Source organism: Labrus mixtus, chromosome 13, assembly GCF_963584025.1.
Source record: "Labrus mixtus chromosome 13, fLabMix1.1, whole genome shotgun sequence".
In the NCBI taxonomy this organism is placed as follows: Eukaryota; Metazoa; Chordata; class Actinopteri; order Labriformes; family Labridae; genus Labrus; species Labrus mixtus.
Genome location: NC_083624.1, coordinates 27,446,052 through 27,463,382, shown reverse-complemented (window position 1 = coordinate 27,463,382; position 17,331 = coordinate 27,446,052). Strand labels below are relative to the sequence as shown.

The 17,331-nt window shown below is 41.2% G+C and overlaps 1 protein-coding gene across 2 annotated transcripts in view; it reads right to left on the bottom strand.

Moving 5' to 3' along the window:
- LOC132987467 (ATP-binding cassette sub-family C member 4-like) overlaps window positions 1–17,331 on the bottom strand; it is a 63,760-nt gene that overhangs the window by 8,449 nt on the left and 37,980 nt on the right. The window contains exon 31 of one of the 2 annotated variants that reach the window (XM_061054556.1): window positions 16,301–17,318. The exons of the other annotated variant lie outside the window; for it this stretch is intronic. Coding sequence (XP_060910539.1) covers window positions 17,241–17,318 — 78 coding nt within the window. The 3' untranslated portion in view covers window positions 16,301–17,240. Of the gene's footprint in view, window positions 1–16,300; window positions 17,319–17,331 lie in introns of those variants that run through there. 2 annotated transcript variants of the gene reach the window in all.

The window sequence follows — 17,331 nt, the reverse complement described above, 5'->3', positions numbered from 1 at the left end:
ACATTAATTTACCTCTTAGATTTTGTGCCAGGGGAGAGTTTCACACTACATTGATTCATCTTGGAGGCAAACAATTCACAGAGGAAGCGTCCCCCTTTTTTTTTTTTTTTTTTTACTGCAGCGGTCGATTCTTTCAAGGAACAGTCGGCGCACACAAGCTCTCAAGTCAAAGCACTTTTGGATATGCTGAGGGTTTGTTTGAAGGTTTTTTGAACCCCTGTGTTGTCAGCTCCAGGGTGTCTGTATTGGTCAGTCAGTGATGACAAAGGTTTCCCAAAATACACGACAATGTCCCTTTGGACATTAGCATAATAATAATATGAAAATCTATACAGACTGTTATGGGATAAAACCTTGATATCCTCAGCTCAAGACACACGCAGCGTCACACAAAAGCCACCCTGCTTTAATAGGGCGACAACCTGTACACATTTTGATCTTCTTCTTCCCGGCCACTTTGAGGCACGGCACAAACATCTTTTCTTAAAACCCCAGGTTGCAGCTGGTCTGCCACTTGCTGTGCACTGCCAAGTGCAAGAAATGGGACTCTTTTATCGGGACGGAGCAAATCTGGGCTAATGTGTCTGCTAGAGAGTGTCCCAGGGAGCCCCGCTCTCCCATTCTTCGGCCATTCTTTTCACTTTTCTCCTCTCCTGCTCTTGGGATAATTGCAGTTTAATTGGGTGACAAGAAATGAAAACTGTGTCCACATTATCTAGGATTATCTCTTTTTCCTCCAGCCTGCCATCAATTCAAAGAAGCCCATTTATCAGTGCAGGAAAGCTGATGCTTGGTCAGCGGAGGAGAAGCTTTGAGCACCAGTTAGCGAAATGAAGAGAGAAAGGGGGCTGAGAGCAAAAAGGAGGGGGGCCTGACAGCTTAGAAAAATATGTGTGGTATCTTAGTGTTGCTGTACATTCATCTCAGAGATGTATATCTTCTGCACACTCTAAATCAATACACTTCCAAAGAGTCCTCTCCCCGAAAAGTATATATGGAAATAAAACCGTTTCAGATCTGCCATTGTTTGACAACAATAGTTTGCAGATTGAATATTTGAGTCTCACGAAATCTACAACACATCACATCAATTAAACAGCCCAGACAAAACGTGTCAATGAATTCCAAGAAGTCTTGCAGCATTGTGAGCTTAGATGTGCTTTATAGCCCGCTTCATTTGTTTCATCAGCATTCTTGAATTCTGCACCGCAAGGTTATAAACATTGAGTCATACTCAGGCCAGCCTCGGCTCACATTCTTCTTTGTTTGAGCTGTTCTCAACCTTAAAAGCCTCTTTCAGGGAGCATGAATGCATTTCATTTTGTCTCTGAAAACTTTGCTCTGATAGCCAAAAAAAGGGAAGGTTGTTTAGACAAGGAGAGACAATGAGGGAAAAATGAAAGCTTTCAGATTCCATTATGAGCATTGCCCTCAATTCTTTTCAGCTACACTGTACCTCTTTCCTTTACAATAAGTCCTCTCTGCCTAAATATGCCTCGTGGTCGCTCGAGCACCATTCTTAATGGGCTCTGCATCAAGGTTATGGTAATACAGTAAATATTAGAAAAATGATGGAGAGGCATTCTGTGGTAGGATCAGGGTGAAGAGAGCAGATAAAAAAATGGCTTTATTAATACTTTGCTAGCCTCTGCATACAAGGAGATGAAAGAAGAAGAAGAAGAAGAATTTATACTTTATTGATCCCGCGAGGGGAAATTCGTTTTTTACACTCTGTCTAGTAAACATGCTACACAAACATGAACTGAAATACACACACATGCACAAACAGGATCCTGTGGACATGCACTAATGGAGAGGTCTCAGAGTGAAAGGAGGAGACCTTGCCAATGCACCACATACAGTATGATGTCTTCAGTCTCAGGTGCAACTTTTAAGATGGTCTGATCATTTGGTTGGAAAAAGAGCAGGCTTTGTGTGGCACTAAAGCATGGAAATCTGCTGTACAATGGCCGAGCTGGAGTGCCTTCCACTCTGAATGCAACAGGGGAACTAAAGACAACACAATGCGTTTGAAGGTTGCAGGATGTATTGTGAGTAAGTGAGTGTGCATATCCATTGATTGCACATGGGGAATGATAAAGAACATACAAAACACAGCAACAATTGATATATATATAAGAAGAATACAATACAAACTTTGCTTTTATGATGATTTTATAGACTGTAGTTGAAGCTGTTTTGACCAGTTTATATTTGGTCAGAGGATGAGGTCTGTGAAAGACTTGGTCAGTTGTGTACAGGTAGCTTTGAAAACCCAAAGTGCTATCATTAGCTAAACGCCCTTATAGGAAATACATTTGAACCTCTGAGGTCTAAGCAGGTGTTCAGATTTGTGGAAGTCGTTCTTTTGCATTCAGTGTGATATCAAGCTTCCAGTTTGAATTTAGAAAACAACATAGAATAAAAAGAATATGTTATATTTCATTTATCAGATAGGCACCTCTTAATTAACCGTTCAGTAATTAACAAAAAAGGACAAGAGATGATTGGCAATACACAAATCTAAAAATAAAAATACAAATAAAGCATCAAGCCAATGTAACTCAGCAGGTTAGTTGTTTGTTATAGTTTCAACACCATGTGAATGCAATATCATATCTTACACATTATATTTTGTATTGTATTGAAGCTAATTCCACAAATTTTACAGGCCAAATAACAGACCAAAAACTATATACAGTATATATATTAATTGTCTGTCAGGCTGAACCTTCATGTCAGTTTTATGCACAAAACTAAAGATCGGCTTAAGTTGAACTTAATATGTTAAGAGGTGAAAAACTTTTTCAAAGCAGGCAGCTAGTTTAAAAAAAAGGGAGTACATTTTGACACACCCTTTTATGACCCAGCATGTTTTGATAAATATGAAGCTCTTTTGGTAATAACAGCAGGACTGATACCTGCTTTAGAGACAGGGCTGAGCTGAAATATGTCTGTGCTGAATGTCTGCCACATTCACCCAGTCAGTGTTAATCATTTTTCCACAGGGCTGCAGTATCAAATTGCTAAAGGAGAATTGCTTCAGCCTGGTCAGTGAGGGGAGCAGTTTGTCTAATCAGAGTGCAAATAAGGTTTGATCAGTGTCCAGCGTAATCTGGCCCACAAGCGGCATTTACGGCACTAAATCAAGCGCTGGGGAAGCTGCAGGTGCTGCCTCACAGACAGGCCTCCCCCTCGGGGGCCCTGTGCTGGGGAATAAACAGCAAATAAATGGCAGCGCTGGGAGAGCGATGAGCTGATTAACTCACTGCAGGGCAGTTTCTCATTATCCCCTTAACCCAGACGGAGACCTGTCCAATCTTACACCCTGTCTCAGTTACAGTAGGGCGCTGTCCTGCGTCAGCCCGCATGACATTGTCTGGGTTATACTTTCAGTGAGATAGGGGCTGTGTGGATGATGTATAAAAAGTGAGAATATGTGGAGTATCTGTGTGTGTGTGTGTGTGTGTGTGTGTGTGTGTGTGTGTGTGTGTGTGTGTGTGTGTGTGTGTGTGTGTGTGTGTGTGTGTGTGTGTGTGTGTGTGTGCTGTGTGGTCCATCTCTGGGGAGACTGCTAATGTGTCAGTTCCATGGCTCATTTCTTTCAATTACAGCAGCTGGACCAGCAGAGCCCACCAGCGGTCCACTGACAGCTCCATATGGGTCCCATCAGCGCTTATCACGGGCCACTCGTGGATAATTCATTTACCCTTCATTGGATGTGACATATTAGCAACAACAAAAGCAGTTCTATATCACACAATTCACACATTGTTAATTAAGAGCAGGTTATCCAGACACTTATTTCAGAGGCTAAATTATTCTATTCAGAGGGGAGATCGCACTGGGCCATAGAAAAGGCTTTTATTTTGTAGCCAAAAAAAGTGAAAAGGGGATTATTGTATTTTCAAATAAAGTTATTTTAGTATTAGAAAAGGTACTAAATTAAAGGATCTATTTTCATATTCTGACTGTGTATCTGGCATTCTCAATTTTAAAAAAAAAAAGATTGTTGTTGTTGTTGTTGTAATATGTTGATTTGCATGTCACCTGAATATTAAGCATCCTCAGTCATACTGAAATAAGCTGCTCTGTTTTCCATTGTGCCCTCCCCTCGTGGTTTCAAAGCAAATTAATTAACATGATACAGAAATAGGTAGAATGCAAATGTTGCAGCCCTCACTTTATGCCTGGGTTTCCTTTTGTTCCCCTTTATTGTACCAAATTATTTAATTGGGTCTCTCTGATTGTGCGCAGACACAGGAAGGAACACAGGCCATTGTTAGCCTCCATACAAGCCACAATACGGTATCAAATTCAATTCCCATCAAAACGGCGGGCTGCTGTAGAGCCCACAGCGGCCCCGGAGATTAATGAAGATCTGCATCAAGGCAAAGCGCTGGTCTGAGATGGGAGATTTCTCCCAAATAAAAGACCCCTTCACCAAGAACAAAGGGGGCCCTGAAAAGCAACGGGATGTTCTGAGAGGATGAAATAAATCAAAACAAAGAAGAGAGTTTAGGTTTGGGGGGGGGGACTCTCAACAGATTTATTTTTTCTTACTTAATTCAATCAACAAGTTGAAATATTCAATACATCATGAGCTTAAACAAAAACTAATATTAATACTTGAGTGCTAACTTATCTAACTGGAGTTTGCACAATGATGTATCGCCTTGAAATCTGAAATAAAGCGGACAAAAGGGAAAGATTTCACAAATTTAGACCACATCTTTCAAAAATCATACCTCACTTTTAAACGCCATTGTGCAGGTATGAATAGGTTGTGGAGAAAAACATGTCACTCACTGCCTTAAAGAATCACACAAGTCACGGTTCACCTTGATTGCCATGTGTTCATCAAAGCGTGAGGGAAAAAACAGCAGAGTGAAAAGGAATAACTGACGGCGTCTGAGCCAAATTAATACACGGGCCCTCTTTTGCTTTTGTTCTTTCAATTAACAGTCATCTGAGGAGAGACACACTCCAACTGTATTCAGAGTGTGTGAATGGATTTTTTCTCTTCACCCGCTTTGTATGAACTGCAACAACTGGCTGACTTGTTCTCTGAATGCGCCGTGTCGACAGGTGGGCTCTTTCAACTCTACTCAGCACAACACTTGTTTTGTTTTTGCCTGAGAGATTCCAGACTCTACGTTGGACTCTCGACAGCGTCTAAGCTGTCTGATAAGAACAAAAACAAGTTGACATTTGATTTTCCATTTCCTAACACATCAGATTTTTATCTCCAGTATATGCACGCAAATCACTTTGAAGACTTGGAAAACAGCTTTTTTGAAAAAACCTACATTCAGACATGTCTTATTGTTTTAATCGCTGATCCTGCATTAGAGGACCAAAGTTTTTTGGTGGTTGCCATCTGAACACAGCACTCCACTCTTTCACATTCTGCACATGGCAGCTCCCAGCCCGCCATATTTACTTCATTTCCCCCGATTCATAGATGCTGCTCACTGGACCAGAACATTCCAGCTGCCACCTCAACATCTCATTATTTTTTCCAAATATCAAGCTTGTATCTTCTTGATAAATAATTCGCAGTAGTATAATGTATCGGACTAAAACATATTTTCAGGGGGGCATAGAGGTTAAAGTGCCAATCTCACCTTTTTAATTTTTTTCCGCCCTGAAGACAGAGATTTCCATATATAGAGTGACCACGGTTTGTGTTGTACAGGAGCAATCGGGATGAAGCGCACGGCGACACATATTGCTGTCAGAGATTGGAAATGAGGCCTGCTAACCTGTAGGCAGCCTCCCCAGACCAATCAGCTTTACACATTGCCAATGCATTTGCCGGCTGGAAAAAGAATTGTGACTGTGAAGTTTTTATCGGAGTAGTTGACAAACATTACTCTTTAATGCAGTTTTGTAGAAATGCATTCTTATCCCTCTTGGAAGGCATTTATCTACTTGAAACCTGCAAAACGGTTGCCACAGGGAAGGATTTCTTTTAATAGACTACAATGGGCTCAGTATGGGACACATTCGGATTTTTGTGATAGATAGGGGGCCCAGCCATATATTCATGGGAAATTGTTTATCTTCAAGCGGGGAGTGTGAAAGGGCCATTTTACAATAGCATTTCAACTTTCATCTGAAATGATTCTTTTGACTCGTATAAATTGTTGGGTGGAATTTCAGACAGGTGCTTTTCATGGAAAATATCAATCTGCAGAAAGGAGATGTCACAAAACATGAATACAAACCACCCTGAAGAAGGAAAAAAAAGGAGAAAAATGTGTTTGTGTAAAAATAAATAGCAGAATAAAATGTTGTTTTGGATGAATATGAATCCATTTTTTATTTGCATATTAATATATTACATAAATATATACTGTGTAATAAAGGTTCTGATTAAATGGATGCCTCATTTTGTTAAGAATAACGCTAAAGAAAACCAGCCCTCTGTGGGAGGCAAAGGTCCCACGAGGTCTGCTATTCACATGGTTCCACATTGTGTTACCGTCTCTCAGGCCTACGAGCGGCTCAGACGCTTTTTTTTTTTTCTTTTTCTTGTGGGGTCCTTGTGCTGCTTGAGCAGGGCCTGTCCCTGGCCCGTCTCTGAAACAGAAGGCTAGCAACCAGGCAACAACAATATAGAAGCAGGGCCTGAAGACGGGGGGGCCTTGTGCGCTCTTAACGCCACTCTCAGGAAGCGGGGGGGGCAATAAATCAATAGACTGTCCCTCTCCAGTAGGGGCCAAATGTAAACAAATTGAAAAGGATGGAGAACAAAACAGATTGGTGAGTGAAACAGACATAGTCAATGGGGGCACAGTTACAAATGAAATGCCTTTGTGGTCGTTTCCTTCCAGCCTGTAGCGTGATGTGTGCCGCTCTCTGCAACATGACGCGTGATAGAAACTTCAAATACTCCCGGAAAAAAAAAAAAAAAAAACAGGTGCAAAGGATCTTGCAGAATCCTTTAAATTATTCTTAAGTACATGCATAAAAATGAACATCTGCAAATGCAAGGAGATGTATTCAGAGGCGTTGCTCTAATTTGTCGGCGCACTTCCTCTCAGAGACCTATGTCAACGAGCCAAAGCAACATCTTGCACCGTATAACACAAGGCGCTCAAGGGCACACGCACAGAACTCATGTGCATGTCAGAGCTGCATGCCACAAGTTTAAATTAATGGATCTTTAAAAGGTTTAGGGTTTTTTTTTTTAATGAGAGAATCTGTTGTAGCTTTTTATCAAACCTCTTCATATTTCACTGAGGTGGAATGGTGCACCACATTTGCGAAGCAGAACTAATGCTATATAAATCTGAAGTAATAAGCAGGCCCCGGGGACATCATCTAAATGAAGATTTTACACCAATTTAAACCTGCCTGCAATTTGAGTCCTGCCTTAAGTGCATTTGTTTAACAGGTGCTGGAGATGCGAGTGCTTCTCTCCAAAGTGTCGCTATGTCTCCTTTATTAATTTCTGGATTGGGAGTGGGCGGGGGAGTATGAAGAGAAAGGGGAGTTGACAAACACTAATCAAAGGTTCAGAGTGGGTTGATTCTACCATAGAACCAATGTACTTTTGCTTCATTTGCAAACTAATGATTTAAACCCCCACAATCTGTTTGAGGTCAGCTCCTGTGTATTTTGGATACGCTTGACTATTAGCATCCCTGAAAGCTTCAGATGTGTCAAGCCTGCTCCCCCTCCAGTGATAGTCACCTACTTTAATTTCCCTGCAGGCCTCAGAGGGGGATGAATTCAACTAAAATCACAAGCTGTTTTGTTGGCAATCCTTTGTGGCCTATAATGAATCTAATGAATATAAAGAGAGGAGAAGGGAGGGAGGGAGGGAGAGCGGGGGGGGGGGGGAGAAAGGGATGGAGGCGAATACATTTCAACCACGCTGTGTTGCTTTTACTTGACGATTTGTGACCCTCAACAATGGGACAATGGTAAGTGTTTTTGTACCCTTAATTTGCCTTTGTGTTTCAGCTTCATCTCTTTCAGCGCCGTGCATTGAAAGTCGTCAGTTGAAGAATAACTGCTGACTCCACGGTCCGGCAGACAAAGGGGAGGTTTTAAGATGAATCCCTAACTATCAGCACAGCCACAGGAGCAGAAAAGGAAAGGGGCTCAGAGACAACAACAGACAAGTCAAAGGTAGAATTAGCCAATCGGGGGGGGGGGGGGGGGGGGTTCCCAAACAGGCCCTGAAGCACTTCCTCTCTCGTCTAACACTCCACAAACAGCATTTCCACCTTTTTTAAAGCTGCTGAACATTTACTACTCGCTCTCGGAGAGGTGTTTGGCACATACATTAGAGTTGCTCATCTGATAAGAGCGAAGGCTAGTGAAGGTGGAGGCCTGGTAGAGCTGCGGCACTGCTGCTAAATCCAGCTGGCATGTTTTTGATTTCACAGGGCCCTCAGGTGGCAAGATCACATTAACAGCCTTGTTGTTCTCACATCCAACCCACATTTAGGTCAGGAGTTAAAGTTAGGGGGACTTGTATTTCTTAACACTTGGATCTATTCATGTAGCACAAAAGAGACTCTTCTAAAAAGCACAAAATGACCCCCCAGTTAAACTAAAACATTTCAGCACATGAACTTTAAAGAGCTGTAGTGCACGCCGGGAAGATGATAAAAAAGTTCTATGTCACTGGTCCATGCCGGTATGCTCCCCAGTCCCTGTAATGATTTCTATTCATAAACATGCAGTGTGCTATCCTCCACCTGGCAGCTGCCTCTGTGCATATGAGATTACTATTATGCATCTTCCAATCCCAGGGATAAACATCTCTCCACTTTTGAAGTTTGCAAGCACGAGGCATATTTTAGCGCCATACTTCTTAAGCATCCCTTCAGGTATCACTAGCAATCTTTTCTCATTCTATATACATTGTTCAACTTTAATGGGTATCTAATTTGTGTTATCAGCTTACAGGGGCAGTAAGTAATAATTTGCATGGCTGCCCTAAGCAAATATGCTTCCATAAGCATCCCATAGTATAGACACAAGAATGGATTAACCTCCATATTGGCTATGCCCCGACGGTCAATGTTTTTTTTTTTTTTTTTAAGAAACAAGTAGAACAGATTGTTTAGTTTGGTGGCAAAAAAAATAAATCTGGATTTACCACAAAATGCTTCTGCCTTCAGATGCTATGTTGGATAAACTCCATTAACCTGAAGCAACAAGGACATAACATCAGTGGATCTATATTTCCAGCAATGTCGATGCAGGCTAAGACTCCTCACTGGAACAAACACATAATAGAGCTTTTTACTTTTATTTATTCCTCTGGTGACATACAGAAGGTTCTGTCATAAGAGGCCTCTTATAAATCCAGTTGTCCCCTAACCTGGCTCACAAAAAGAATGACTACGTCTTAGAGCATGTTCTTTCTTTCTGTCTTTGCAAGTAATTCATGTATTCTTCCGAGTTTTATTCCAGCTACATATTTGAAAAAGAAGGGATGAGAAGCGTAAGTGGTGTGAAGGTCAGGTGTTTTCAATATGTCAGATGTACACACAGAAGCTATCGGTGCTGATTATTTCAGAAGATTCTCGACTAAGACTCCTCGAGAAAAGGCAGAGAAAAGCCTTTTGAAGTCGTCTGAGAGCCATTTATTCTCCAACAAGGTCCCAGCAGTCTGTCACACGGACGACAGGTTCTTTCTGTTTCTATTGGATTTCAAAAGGCAGTAACACTTCAGCGTAAACCCCATATCGATACAGGTGGGTGTAAACATCCTCAGTCCACAGCCGCGGCTCAATCAACATTTGAAATGAGCCTGCACATATGTGCGGCATGCTCACAGTGGCACTACAGGGTAAAACGGGGATACAGGAGAGTAGCTTGATATTCTACTGGCTTGCGTCAGGCATGTGTGTTCCGCTTGTTAGCTTAGTAGACAGTTAATTGCCATGGTGGGTGGTTAGAGTGCTAGGAGCCTGATCTTAGGAATATGTCATATTTGTTAATCGGACATGCAGATGCAAATAATGTGTGACAGACTGTGACCAACGCTACCGGAACATAAATGCTGTTAACTTCAGAAATGTTCTTGGCTGGGGAATATTACTGTATAAAGGCTATAAAGACAACCCACTGTTTATCTATTTATTTATTTTGTTTAGCTATTTCTGTGCTCGGGCCAATATGACAAAAGATGTGTGATAACGAGAAAAAAAAAATCCTGCTGGAGTAGTAGCGTGCCAGATTAGGCTTTGTTGTGGGCTCTGTTTACTACAATCCCACGCTAGTTGGGAATTGTTGGCCTGAGTACATTATCTGGGGCTGAGAATTCATGTAAACCAAGTGAAATCTGAACCCTGCACACCATGAAGGGAAGGAACACTCAGCCTAATTCATATTCCTAGAAGGATTTGTAATTTGCAAAACACATCAGATATCTGACAGGAGGGCACAGCCTCTTTAAAACTATGCTATTCAAAGTTGCGCACAGTCTGAAAAGCTCGTCCATAAAGATTGATTAAAGTCGTAAAGATTTTGCATCAAAAGGAGGGGGTTCTGATTAAAGCTGCTACTTTTTGCATCCCTCCTGTAATCTCTCTCACTTGGTGAAATTGTTGTTAATGCGGAAATAATATCAATGCAAACTATATTAATAACCATGGTGAGAGAAGTCGGAGCAATGTCACTAAATCAATGAAAACAAATCATGCACACCTTGCTATGATTATCCGGACGAGTGTGAATATTAATGTCTGGCTCTGAATCAATGTTAGGGGTTGCATATATTGCCTCCTGTGTTTACTCACGGTGAAGACATTTCTTTCTTTTATTTTTCTTCTGCAGCCCCGAGAGGGATCGATGCAATACTAAATAGAGATATGATACCACCCATTGTAGTACTTCAACAACAGCAAAAAAGAAACACCAGCGATTGTGTTATTGTAAACTGCAAATATGGGATGTTCAAATTTCAATTAACTTAGGTTTGTGTTTGCTGATATTAATTAAGAGGGCTTGCAGAGGGACACAAAAGAGACAGGTTTATTGTCTCGGATTATTCTCATGAAAGTAGCATTAGTATGTAGCACGGTGCTTACTAATTAACCGGCATGGGAGGCGAGACATTACACTGGGAACCTTTTGATTTGTGGGAGGTAATAGCATTGGGCAAGAAACAGATTCTTCATTTCATTATTTGATAAGAGGTCCTTTAATGAAAATATCAGCCCAGGAGCAACGCAAGTCAAAAATCACTACTTTGGTGTGAAAACATAAGTGCTTCAAGGAGTAAAGTTACGGGCATTGAATTACCTCATGACTACAGTTCATTAAATCAAATGTGAAACACACCTGGTGGGCTAATAGAGGTCAAACGTACAAGCAGCAGCATGAGAGTGAGGGGATGTGGCAGTCAAAGACAAAGCAGCATCTCGCCTCTCGCTGCAGGTTAATGAAATGCCTGCTGCTAAGTGTTACAGAGGATGAGACCGGCGCAGCCATGTGACAGCGTTGTATCACTGTCACAGAGAGAGCAATCATAACATTCCTCTCCTCCCACTCCAAAAGGTTCTTTTAAATTCCCTCGGCAGCAGAATGCTTCAGGGGGTCAAACACACCAAATCTCCAGACGATAATGGGCCAACTATCAGTTACAACACTCACCTGTAATCACTGGCCGGCATTAAAAGCATCTTTTTTTTTCTCCCCCCCCTTCTGCATGCTTGACTGTGAATGCTTTTGAAATGGGTATAATATCATCTGTGTTGCAGATATCTTCTGCTTTTGTGCATCTATCAGAGAAGTGAATGGTGGGGCCTATCGGTTACTCTCTGGGGGTGATGTTCGCTCTCTACAACAATGCTACAAACACATGAAGGCTATAATGTAATATAATGTGCTGCCCGTTCCTGCTCTATCTCCATTTTCAGGGTTATTTTGTTGTCTTTTAGAAAAACATTTAAGTTTGTGCCAACTTTCTTTTTTTTTTTCCTTGAGGAGGGAGAAGCTTAGATTTATAATCAAGCTGTAGTCGTGGTAAGAAATTAACATTTCCAAGTGTTCCAGGGAGCAACATTAAGACTATGTTGGGAAATTTAAACCAGAATAAGAGTAAAGCTTCAAATGAACTTCTCTTTGTTATAACTGATTTATTCAATAAAGTTGAGATACAAACAGAGAAATCACGTCAAAGTAACTGATCGAAGTCATGAGACATAAAATTTCCATTACAGATGTATCACTTTGACGTTATCTTCAAAGATTTTAAAGTTTGTATTATTTGACTGTGATGTGTGTCAGATTATCCGCCCGGCTGTCCGTCTGTATTACCCTGTTCATTTCACATTCTCACTGACAGTTTGAAGAATAAAGACACAGGCTTTAAATACATCTCCCCACTGAAAAAAGGAATTCTTCACCAGATGTGCAACTGATAATGTCAGCCTAATCTTTTAAAGCAACAGTATCAACTTTACTATGTATGTATTAGAAGAAGAAAAAAGGAATGATAGTCACGGATTAGATTTAAAAAAAATCAGCTTTAAGGTTGAGGTTAAATCTCATTTCTAAACTTTATTTTATTTTATGAGAAAATGACACAAGAAGAAATGCCTTGGTCCTGAAAATTAAATTATGGAGGTGCCACTTTTTCAGGTTGAAACAGAAATTGTATAAAAACATGGAAGTACAAAGATGGTCACAGATATGAAGAAAAGCAAATGAAGAAGCCATTTGAGTAATTATAGAGGAAGATGAAATGGGCCAGTTAGTGTACTCTGTCCCACTTTATCAGGCATCTCCAGCATTGTCCACAGGGAGTTAACTTTTAGACTGTTTACTGGCTCAAAGGCCAGGCATGCATCTGAAGCCACATAGGCAAGATAATGCATCCCGGGCTACAAAAGCGGCCAAATCACTGTGCATTAAGACTGGACACACAATAGACAACAATGGCTTGCATAAACACTATTTAGAACTATTCACATGGCATTGAAGAGATGGGCGTCGACTCACTATTGCGGCAAAGCCGGCACATTGTGCCGAGGTGAAAAGAAGTCTAATGAACAGGAAGCCTTATTTGAGCGAGCTGACAGTAACCATACAACAGCCGCTTTGTGTGCTTGCCACCAACCCTGTGGGTCTCTACATTAGGAGAAATGATGAGAAAGTAACCCGAAAAGACACAGTGGGCCCTTGGACCCACGTAAATGCAGGCAGACAATAATGGGGGGACACAAGCTGTCCCCACCTTTACCCAAAAGCTGCACGTTTACATGCACAGAACATCAACCGCTCTCATGGCCGAGGATAAAAGCCCCCTGGCCAGATGGAACTTTGAAGTGCATTTGGGTTAGTTTACCACCAAAGAGTGCAATTTTAGTGCAGCTGCAGTAAAAATATATGTCATACATTTTAAATTATATCATACTCTGCAGGGGAAGTTTGAAATTCTCGAGTTTGGTGAAGTAGACCCGCCCCCCCCCTCCACACACACACACACATATTCGCACTCACATTGCCCCCTGCCTCAAGCTTCATCAATCTTCCACAAAGGGATGACATCACCAATAAGCACGGCCTTTTGTATCTTTAAGCAATAAGCCTTATTTACTGATGAGATAAGCCCTGTGCCATTGTCTCGGCCTGCACTTTTCTTCTTTCTCTCGCAGTTGAGGAATCAAACAGCACTTTTGGAAGGTGACAGAGCATGCCCGGGATTTAAGGCTAAAGCAAAGAGGTTTCCTGTTCGGTGGCTTTTCAAAGGAACATTTTAGCTAATTTAGTTCAAAGTATCAGGCGCAGGTAAAAAAAAAAAACTACTGAAGTTTTGTTTTTAACACAATGTTCTGAAATCAATACATGCTCTTTTTTAAAATAACAAATGGATGTTATTGTGAATGAGTGAAATGATCTGGTGGTTTTTAAATACCACACTGCACTACAGCTTGAAACAAACCACAGCATGGAGAGTTTATGAAGCATGCATTACACATGTGACCTATAATTACTGTTTGTAGCAGTGTTAGTGGGCCGGTCTAAGTCCAGTCGGAGGTGGTCACTAAACTGCTGAGGCACCATGATGAAGTGTGGCTTATTAGAGCTAACATGCTCATGCTGAGAAGTTGGTTGAACTTCTCACAGCTGTTTCTGTCGGGTTTCTGGAAGTTGTAAAAATCTCTAATCAGTTGGAAATTTGCTAGTTTTTCTACTTTGCAAAGTGTGACAGGAAAAAGTCGTTCTAACTAGGTTGTTGCAACAATTTAAGATACATAGTGTCAACATATTTCAAAATTGAGGACCTATTTTTAACAAGATAAAAAGCCATTTTCTAACACACTACATCCACTGTCAGCACATGCATCTTAAAAAAAAAACATGCCATTTGTTGTTTGTTTATCTGAGCTCCACATAGAGTCATGTCAGGCCTTGGGAACTTGTCAGATATTCAGTTTGTAGTCACTTTAGAAAAGGCTGAGCGCAGAGTCTCTGGGGAATTTCTCCAGCCCCCCCCCCCCTCCAACCCACCCCATGTCAGCAGCCAGGAACAAAGCCGCCATAGTCAATTCTCCTAATTTCACTGCAGCCTGTCGAAATCCTGTTCTCCCTTTTCTCCTTCTCTTCAACAAGTACTTTATGCCGGGATCAGTCAGGTCTGAGTCGCCCACAAAAACCTGAGGCTCCTGCTTCATCGTCTTTCAGCGCCGAGTTTGACACTCCCCAACTCCCTGCCATTCAGGCGCCTGCACCGTGCAATTTGTTTCCATTTGTCAAACAGCGGTATCCGTCACAAAAGAAAATGCTGGCACAACAGAAAGTTTGCGGAAAACATTGTCTCCTCCAACCCAAAATGGGCCTTCAGACTACTTATTTATGGGCTTGTAACAAAACCACCTTAAACAATTTACACCTCTTTCACTTGTTATGGATACTTGTTACATTATTCTTCCCTAAACTGACAATAAAACATCTGAATACAACATGTATCACATCCTCCAATCAGCACCATCACTTCTTAAAGTGCGGATGCATCATCTCATTCTCTGTCTCCACATTGTGCTGACTCTTATTTTGTGTTTTTTTATTTTCTTTGGGATTAAACTTCATTGTGTGGACAGCCAGGTTTCTCACACATTTATTTATTAAAGCTATATCAGCACTATGTTGACAGCGTTTCTATTTGCACACCTATTCAGATATGTCTTAAAATGGCGCTATTGTCCGGTGACGCAGGAAGGAACCCGCTTAATAATACTTATTGTGCAAACTTTGTTGTCACCATTCTTGTGCTGGCTGTTATCGACGGGAGAGGAGAGAGGATATATGCTGACTCTGATGTAGATAGTGCCATGAGTATTGCTATTGTGGCAGTTGCCGTGTGGTGCAGTCCCTGATAGGGTTTGGGATGCTGTCAATGCTGTGTCAGGTGCATTAGCACCTCAGAGACTCATGATGCTCCAGCTGCTATGAGCCCGTGTCTCCCTGGGCCCCTGGCCGCCAGCCTGACACCCGACACAAAGTAATCACAGATCACAGCCTTTAATCACTGAAACAAGCACTCCAGAGGACCCCACTGTCAATATCCCACTCTCTCATTATCTGTTTGGATTGCACATCCACACTGTCAGATAAACAGAGTGGAAAATTAAGATTAAAAATATGGTAATTTCATTTCAGGCAGCAGGCTCCTCTCACTGGCCCATTATGCTATTGATTACCTCTGAATTCAATTTCTCTTTTCAATGTAAACTTTAATCTATTCGCGAGCCAACAATTCAACTCCCCCGGGGCTATTTGAGAGTAAGTAACCATTTAATATGACGCTGGCTGCAGATTCACTGGCTTTAATGAATTGTGTAAATCACTCAGCTTTTAAAGGAACTGGTGTCCCGCAGTTCATGACCTAAATCTGGCCCTGGTTAAATACCGTCTTTTATACCGAGCTAAGTGTTTTCACTGACAGCCATCTATGAATGTGTAATCTGCTCTCGTCTGCATAAAGGAAAATTAAACAGCTCTTTCTAATTGAGCTGGTGATGACAAAATTACATTTTAATTGGGACTTAATCGCTATATTGCATTCCCAACATGCAGAAATAATAGAGTGTAGAGCTGCATTCATTTAACCAGCATGAAACTGAATGTAAAAATCACTTGACTCAACATAATAAACACGGGGTTGTTTTCCTTAACCACGTACCAATTTGTAGAATCGAGTGGTTGTAACCGCTGACCTGAAGCAAACACACCATTCGGACAGTTGAACATAGGATGAGCAGCAGCAGGAGGAAATGGTTAGTGAGTCAGTTTCATGAGACAGGACAATGTTTAGAACACATAATGACGACAGTAATGAAAGATTTTACAAATGCTGGTTTGTTTTATTTAAATTAAAGTGTTTGTTCTAATTCTAGGTAACTAGTCTACAAAGTGCAAACATCATGAAAACATTGCTTTCAGTTCAAGTCTATACATATAAAGCCCATTGACAAATGATAAACACATGCTTAGAGATATTCAAACTAAACTTTTCATCGCATGATGTAAAATGTGCTTTTTGTTTTTAAAGCATTTACAGACTACACTTTAAAAAGAGTAAAGAGAGATAGATCATGTTACACTCAAGAGTGATTTGAAAGGCAACACACTCTTCTGTTTCTCATTACCATTACCAAGTTATATTCAAACTCTACTACTCCCTCCTGATAAGAGCTGAGGTAGACATAAAACCACTGTCATCAAAGTGCTGGAAAACGACTCAATTAAAACAGTGCAATCATGAAAAATCCATCAATCCATAGTCTAATTCAGGCACAATAATTAATGAAAACATTGTCGTCTATTCTCAGCTTCTCCTCGTCTATTTTTTAGCTTTTTCCAAATAATAAAAAGACCACCAGTCCTTCTTTGGAACAATGCTGGCTGTGAAAAAACATAATTCACACCAACAGTAATTTATCGCAGCTTGCTAAACAGGTCTAATATGTGCACTCTTCTGAGTAACAGTGGGAGATTGAAGCTACCCAAGAGGCCTGAGCGCTCATACATAAACATAGCATGGTGTAATCAATAAACAGCCAATGCAGTAATATGCTGTCAATAAAGGCACATCCTGCCTCCGATCATTCTGCTGCACACTGTAGGACTATGCCAGTTGTATTGAGCACACACTGCACTCGGCCTGCTGGGAGTTTAAAGACATTTTAATACACAGAGAGGAGTCTAAGTACATGTGGTAAAAAGCTTTGGTCAGCAAGGGGCTGCAGCGACTCTCCAAAGTGTCAAAGAGATGTCTCAAAGATGACACGGATGTCCTTGGCACAGCTTACGTCTGTCACCCGCTTTTTGTTCATGTAAACCTGGAAGTGTATC